General features: G+C 37.8%; 1 protein-coding gene across 1 annotated transcript; it reads right to left on the bottom strand.

Annotated features, from left to right (window-relative positions):
• Nucleotides 1-3,879: 3,879 nt before the first annotated feature.
• Nucleotides 3,880-8,670, bottom strand: LOC124145874 (histone-lysine N-methyltransferase SETMAR-like). Its single transcript, XM_046515829.2, has 2 exons — nt 8,500-8,670; nt 3,880-4,654 (listed from the first exon to the last, which is right to left on the bottom strand). Exons 1-2 carry the CDS (start codon nt 8,605-8,607, stop codon nt 3,911-3,913), a joined length of 852 nt encoding a protein of 283 aa, XP_046371785.2. The 5' UTR covers nt 8,608-8,670; the 3' UTR covers nt 3,880-3,910.
• Between the last annotated feature and the right edge of the window lie 12 nt (nt 8,671-8,682).

Below are 8,682 nucleotides of genomic sequence, written 5' to 3'. Positions count from 1 at the left end.
TCTTGTGTACATTGATCAATCGGAAGGGATGATAGTTGGGATTGTTCACTAGCCAGTATATCAGCAAATATCGCCGTGGGTGCTTATTAGAGTAGGGCGCTTATTACGACGAATACGGTAACTGACACAGAGAAATATTCATATTTCCAGTTTCATGTGAATGTTTTGCATTCAAATATGTTTTTTCTATTAAAGTGCAGAACAGAAAATACAAAAGTAATCAATAGCTTCTAAATTGAAGCTGATTTTGTTTGCTTTGGCAATATTTGTTATTGACTTTTCCATTGACCATGTTGATACATATCGATTCTGACTGACATCTTGTACTCAAAGAAATATCAGATGAAATGTAACATAGGTACTTGTATTGCTATGTAATTTTGATAATATCGTGAACAGCGACATCTTTAAGATCTCAGAAACAATGTACAACCTTTTAGCTACATCATAGACAATGGCTGTGCAATAAAAGGTGGTATATAGTCTTCCATTGTTCATCTATATTCTCAACCTTACAATGAAATCAAAGTTTTATATATAAATATATCTTAGCTGTCAATGTATACATATTACATATTTATTATATGCATTTATTCAATCACATGATGTGATTACTTTTCGTACATTAAACAAAAAATTAACTTCTTGAATTTTAGTGAGCAACCTGTTTGATAATGATTGCTCTAAAGTTTAACATAATTTTGTTATCTGTAATTAATATTTTCTCATATTAACATATGCCATGAATTGTTTTCATACTTTTAAGGGCAGGTATCATACTTGTACGATGTATTTTTTTTACTGTGCTTAGTAATTGAAAATTCTTTTTTTCTCCAAAATACCCTAGAGAGGGGTACACATTATGCTTGGGTGTTCATGATACATACTATATAATAAAAATAATACTGTACTTGTTTTACGAGCAGACCAATGTTGGAATCAGGACACAAGTGTTAAGAATGATACTTGGATGGTAGCCCCATGGGGATTACGGGTTTAGAATAGGTCCTACCAACATATACATGTCAGGAGAGTCCGCTATAAATCAGGTGGACTAGGTAGTTGACTTGGTCGAATGTGATTGTACCATGACAGTGTGAGACATTGCTCATAATATCAACCACTGGTTTGTCTGTTGTCTGGTCCAGACTCAATTATTTACTGGTCGCCATCACATAACTTTACGGCATTATAAAGTCTGTGTTACCAACTAAGACTACTTCATCATGTCAACCATCCTCCCAGTCTCTGCGTCACATATCCTCATATTTCAAACTTCCTTGATCATCTGAAAGCTGAAGGAAATATCTTTTTGTGATCTCAAAACTCCTATGCTGCATTCCATGTGTCCTTTATGGTCATTGACTGCTGTAATGAAATGGACTGATCACTATTCTGTTGGGAATTGGGATGCTTGAGCATATTACATCATTGCATGTGGGTATCTTTTAACACAGACATTTGCTATTTCATATGTCCTCTTTCAATTTCTGTTTGTGCCATTGTGGCCATTTACCATTCAGCGAATAGTGTACTGATCACTATTCTAAGCCACCCATACATAAACATATCCCAAAAAGTTCACTCTTCACTCCTTGGCTAGGTTTTACAGCCGGAGCCAGAACTAAGGTGATCATAACTCCCATACTTTAAGATTGGCTTATGACATTGGTTCAACATATTTGTCAATGAAATTAAATGTTGAAGTGTTTGTCTTGATTCACTCGTGGAGTGATCATGGAAGCCATAAAAGTGAAATAAAGACTATGTTGGTACACTGTTTTGTTTTCAATTGAGAGCTGTTTTGTGTAGGTGAGTGAGTGAGTGAGTGAGTCTGTGCTGCTTTTAGCAATATATCAGCAATGTGAGGTGAGGTGAGGTGAAATGGGGTTTAACGTCACGTCCAAGATTATTGCACTTATATAGCGACGTGCATGTACGTGTGTGTGTTTGTGTGGCTGCTTGTACTAGTCCGGACTGATGCCGATTTATAGTGCTAGCTCACTGAGATACCATGCCGCAGTTTAACATGAATACCCCACTCAGACACAGTATACTGACTCCGAGCCGACCAGTCCTTGTTTTAGCCCCTTAATGCCGAGCGCCAGACGGGGTAACAAGAAGTACCATCTTTTAACGTCTTTTGGTATGACGCGGTTGGGGATCGAACCCCGGACCTTCCACTCTCCGGGCGGACGGTCTACCACTAGACCATGGAGGCGGTTATATCAGCAATGTCATGGCAGAGGACAGCATGAGTGGAGCCCGCCTTTGTAGTGTCTTAGTTGCCCATCCTCGATGATCCAGTGAACTAGATCTCCATCTTATAAAGATAAACACCCTGCACCCATTTGGCAGGGTTATTCCTGTACTGTAACAGGCTTACAATAGTTGCAGCACTCTTATTGCTTTGAGGAACACCACCCAGGGTATTTGTCACAACAGAATGAAGATATGATACAATGGATAATCTAGTTGCCATGTTTCATGGCTTATGAGCAGGTGAACGTTTCCATGGTTATGAGGACAGCTTCATTTTGGAAGTGACCTCAAAATCACCTTTTTTCTTTTATTTTGCATGTCGAGCACAGAATCTCTTATGACTTAGCGCTGAATTTCTCATGAAATCAACAACCAATCAAAACCCCTCTGAGGGGCATATCTTATTTCATTATGGCATCCTCACCCTTGATATATTTAAAGTACAAGAATTTAGGACCAGTCAGAAGACTAAAAGTTAACTTGTTTCGAGAAAAAAGGTTTTCCTATATATTAAGACACAGAGAGGGAACTCCTTATGCTACCCACTGGCATATATATGGGACGGTATATTAGATGGGTTGAGGAAGAGTACGGAAGCCTTTTAGGGCCATTTGTTTTTTTCTTTTTTTCGATACTATCTTGAAATTTCAAGATACTAAGTTGAAATTTCAAGATACTATCTTGAAATTTCAAGATATTATGTTGAAATTTCAAGATACTAAGTTGAAATTTCAAGATACTATGTTGAAATTTCAAGATACTAAGTTGAAATTTCAAGATACTAAGTTGAAATTTCAAGATAATAAGTTTTTAACATCCTAAGATGTAAAAATACGTTTGAAGTGAATAATCTTGAAATTTCAACTTAGTATCTTGAAATTTCAACTTAGTATCTTGAAATTTCAAATTCTCTATCTTGAAATATCAATTTAGTATCTTGAAATTTCAAGATAGTATCTTGAAATTTCAACTTAGTATCTTGAAATTTCAAGATAGTATCGAAAAAATTATATAAAAAAATGGCTCTAAAAGGCTTCCGTAGAAGAGTGATATCATTGCTTGTTTTAATCATGAAACCAAATAATTCATTTAGACAGTATTTGTAGTGTTGAATCATTGAAATTGGATGCAAAACAAAGCTATATTGGCATATGGGTCCGGGGCCTCCACAGAATGATCTTGTCACAAAGGTATTGGTAATTTGCAGATAAAAGAATACAACCGTTTTTATGCCCAGACTGTTTCAGAGCAGCAAAAATGTTCTTCAGACACACCAAGGATCATAATTCTGGCAAATCATGGATTCAAACCCACAACCAGCATATCCTGGCTTGGCTAAGGGAAACAACTGGGCTGCCCATGCCTCCTTCATATACAGATTCAGAGGGTTGGTGCAGGGGTACGCACCACCACCTTCCGGAGCATACTAATCATGTTGATGTATACAAAAACAAATTGCTAAATCATTGGGTGACATGTTTTCAACAAAAGTAACAACTAATTGACTAAATTTGTTTCCCAAATGGTGTGCTAGCATTTTGGTATTTTGAGAGTACCCTCACTTTTCCAAAAGGCTGTGTCCGCTTGCTTCATTTATAACATTATACACAAAAGCTCTATGGTCTTAATACACTTTATTCCTGCAACATCACTCAAGTATATGTGGATGAAAGGGCAAATAACCCCAACAGTTTTGGGAATGACACAGACACGGTTTCCTTGTCGCTTCATCAGAGTTTGTAGATTTCCTGTCTTCTGATTGGCCGCTGTAGTCATAACAAAGTTCCTGATTGGCTGGAATATCACATCTAGAAAACAGGGCTAATTTTGGCACATTATTGTCCACTCTCACTGGAACCATGATTAGATTTGGATCACATGAATGGTTGATATATCGTCCAATATTTCCAATATATTTCGGGTCGATACAAGTGTTCACAGTTCCTGAAGAATAATGTTCTTTCAGTACAAACAAATAATTCATATCTTCATGGGTTAGACGATCAATTCTTTTTTGTGCCTCTTTCTCAGATAACACTTCACCAGCATATTCACAAACAAAAGAACAACTTGGAATGTTTTCTAATGTCCTCAAACCGTGACCCTTAGCTTCTGATGTAAAGACTTCCATTTTTATACCAACTCCAAACTGTACAAGTCTGTTAACACATGTCTTATCACAAGAGCATTTAGTGTTACATTCAAATACAGGTTTCACAGAGGAAGCTGTGAGGAGTTCGGGTAAGATTTTGTGGTTAGTCGAGTAGTTTGGTCCAAATCTTGCAATACACTGACAGACCTCTGTGCAAATTGTCCGACAGTCACATCCAGAGATTTGGGTCTCAAAGTCATCCAGAGGAGTTTCTTTGTGGGGAATGTTTGATCTTACATACTGCAAATAAAATAGACAAACATCACATACAAGCTGAGAGTAAACTTGGCTCCATCTGAAGCACCAGTAAAATCTCCAACACAAGGCGAAGCTATTAGTTTACCTCCATCTCTATACAGCATGATACAGTAAACGCATTTTAAACATAATTACAAATTAAACACCACAAAATCACTTAATGTCCCCAATGACATTTTCAATATTGTCCCAACAGTTCCTTGATGAGCAATTTTTGATTAGATTATTGTCAGATCTTTTGTTATTTAATATCTTCTTATTTATTTATTTTCTTATCTACGTGAAAAGAATTCCCTGACAATTAATAATTCATTATCGTATCTTATCTTATTATCTGTTACATGAAGGTTACTGAGTGAGATACTTTTATTGTGATATGTTTCTATCCAATGCTAATAATCAGCAAAATGTACCATCAATCAAGCTTCCATTAACAGAACTACAGATAGTTTTTTATTCTTCAAAAATTAATAAAGTCAGTTGAACAATGTTGACCATGGATTCCATGAAAAGACAAAAAACAGAACTTGTGGTTGTTTTCAAGTATGTATCCCCGTGTTATAGGTTTTCAGACGCTGAAGAAACATTCATAGTTTTCTCTCCAATCACAGGAACAACTGTGAAACATCTCTTTCACTTTTAAAAGACAACTTTCTCTTAAAAAGCCATCATCTGAGTATTTACAATGTCTGTGAGATGCTACACCCCCTGTTATTGCGCGAGTAATCGCGATAAACATGGCCGTCGGAAAACATATGATCTGACGATACATACAAATGAATCCAGTATTAATTAGATACATTAAGTGAAGCCAGCTGTAACAAGATTAAAGTTTGATGTACAATTAAGAGGGAGTTGATGGACTGTTGGATCATAACTGTTGTTTATACAATAGACCATATTCCTTGTCATTATTACATCAACTTCTTACTACATTGGTCGGTTGGTTTGTTGTTTAACACCACACTCAGAAATATTCCAGCTATATAACAATGGTCTGTAAATAATCGAGTCTGGACCAGACAATCCAGTGATTAATATCATGAGCATCGATCCACGCAAATGGGATCTATCACATGCATCAACCAAGTCAGCGAGTCTGACCACCCGATCCCGTTTGTCGCCTCTTACGACAAGCATAGTCGCCTTTTACGGCAAGCATGGGTTGCTGTAGACCTAGTCTACCTCGGATCTTCACGGGTCCTTACTACGTATAAAGACTCTTATCTATGCCAGACATATACCAGTAGATACTGACACAAACAAGAAGATAAGAATGCAGAACATACTGATTTCAGATGAACACATATGGAGACACATACGCAGATACTGTCACACCACATGTACTCGTATAAAATAGCGCTTCACACATTTTACCAATGTGAGAAGTCAAATGTGGATCTCGGGTGCGACAAGCCAATGTCTCCTTAACCATGAGGCTGACCCAACACCCCTTTATGTATAAAGGAAGTCTGACTGATCATGCCTATTTCACTGAAACCCACATTAACAAACCAAGGGAGACAACTCTAATGGGAGAAACATGTTTTGTGGAGTTTCTGGCTGTTTCACTACAAAAGAGACCATATATTGGCATATGGTTTCTGACTACAACTATGAATATGGACTATGGCTGTGTTTGGAATAAAACATGTTTGTGAGTGAGCTGGTTGTAGCCTAGCCTGTCTTACAGACCCTGATACAAATATATATCAAATACAGCCCATGCAAGTCTATAATGTTTGGCAAGTCTAGATTACTGCAGTATCAGAAAATGAAGAGAGTCACTGGACTCCCTTTTATTATATTTTTATTAAGATAACTCAACAACTGTTTTTTCTGTACAATATGTTCATTTCAGAGACTAGATGTTAGTCTAGTTGTAGCCTAATTTTGGTTATATCATTTCATGGTGAGATATAATAATATGGTTTAGGGTAGGGCTGGCACGGGTAACACACATACTCGGGTTGGGTGGATCTTGAGTAGGACCCGGGTACCCACAGGACTACCTGTACCCATGGTTAGTCATGTGATATATTGTTTAATGACCAAAACTCACTGTAGCTCAGTGGTTACACTACATGTTGCTAATGCTCGCATTTCTTGAACACATTCCTTTGGACTTGTATATGTTTGAGTAAAGCTAAAGCTTCAGTGTATGCAAGAACTGATTGTTTGATATATGTATCTAAACATTTCTTGCCAGGGCTGCGGTAAAACAATTCTCAATCAGACATTTTGTTCCCACATCTTGAGACCTACAGTGGGTTGGTTGGTTGTTTTGTTGTTTAACGCTGCACTCAGCAATATTCCAGCTATATGACGGCGGTCTGTAAATAATCGAGTCTGGACCAGACAATCCAGTGATTAATATCATGAGCATCGATCCACTCAATTGGGACCGATGACATGTATCAACCAAGTCAGCAAGCCTGACCACCCGATCCCGTTAGTCGCCTTTTACGGCAAGCATGGGTTGCTGAAGACCTATTCTACCCCGGAATCTTCATGGGTCCCTACAGTGGGCACCCGGGTAGGGTCAGGTAATAGCGGTGTCGGGTACCCGGGTAGTAAATCTGGACTCGTCCCGGCCCTAGTTCAGGGACTGTGGGACAGACTACACCGGCCCCAGTGTGTGTTTGTTGACTGTTATGAACAGTTTATCCCTGCAGAACCTGATGTGTCACAATACCATTTGCTTGGAGTTGGTGTAAATCAAGCTTATGTTGATCAACTGACTAAACAATTTCAACACACTTGACCTTCAATGTACTTCAGTTCCTGTGCACTCCACACTGTCGTTGCAACAAAAGAATCGTAAAATTTGCTGCCAAAACTACAATGTGAATAGTTAAGCCTATGTCTTTTCCAAAATCAAGTGTTTTGAGGTTGTTATTGCTGTTGTTTGTTTGTTGTTTAACGCCACACTCAACAATATTCCAGCTATATGATGGTGGTCTGTAAATAATTAAGTCTGGACCAGACAATCCAGTGATTGACATCATGAGCATCCATCCACGCAATTAGGATACGATGACATGCACCAGCCAGTTTAGCAAGCCTGACCACCCAATCCTGTTAGTTGCCTCTTGTTACTGATGTACTTCCAACTGACCATGTGCAGCTGCAGTGCATCAACAGATTTATACGTCAGTATGTTTTAATGGACCAACAGGAAAGAGAGTTGCAGAAACAATTCATTTGATTTATATCCAGAATCAGCTATCAGTTTGATATTGCTTGAACACAACTAACATGAAAGAATTAGCATGATAAAACTTATAAGTTTATTTGTTTGTTCCCATTTTGTCTATAAAATGCATATGAATGTAAAGATATAAGACAATAAACTGTGACCTTAACCAGAGACCATATAACAGAATTTCTTCATTTTCAGACACTGCAGTAATCTAGACTTGCCAAACACTAAAGACTTGCATAGGCTGTTTTTGATATATTTGAATCAGGGTCCGTAAGACAGAGTAGGTCTCTGCCTTTAGAATTTATAGCTAGAAAGTTCACACAGACCTCCCAATACCCCCCTAGCAGAAACCCATAAAATAATTTAAATAATAAGGAATTTTATGGTCCTTGATCCTCGCAACACGTTTGGTGTTTGAATGAATTTATTCCATTCAGGAAATTTAGCAGTTATTCAAAGATTTGTGTGTCGAAAGCACATGTTTCATATCTGTAAGTTGACAACTGATGTTTCATAATTACAGATCACCAGTTTGTGAATCAGAAACAATGATTTCTCTGTATATGCAGGTAATATAACTCAACGTTATCACATAGACACAATATCTAGTGTCGTCTCAAACCTTGAATTCCTTCGCCGTTTCTGTCAGCCTTTTGTCTTCGAAATGAACAGGTACCTTCTCCAACCCTTCACAAAGATCGTACGGGTCAACAGCTAGCCATTCACTCATTGTTATCAAGTACAATCGCACCTCAATCACCTGATTGCGCCGACCGGCTGTTGATAACTGTTGTATTACCGGTCA

The sequence above is a fragment of the Haliotis rufescens genome, unplaced genomic scaffold (assembly GCF_023055435.1).
Source record: "Haliotis rufescens isolate VD_foot unplaced genomic scaffold, xgHalRufe1.0.p SCAF_45, whole genome shotgun sequence".
Taxonomy (NCBI): domain Eukaryota; kingdom Metazoa; phylum Mollusca; class Gastropoda; order Lepetellida; family Haliotidae; genus Haliotis; species Haliotis rufescens.
Note: the sequence above shows the minus strand (reverse complement) of the source record. Positions and strands in the feature narration are given on the sequence as shown.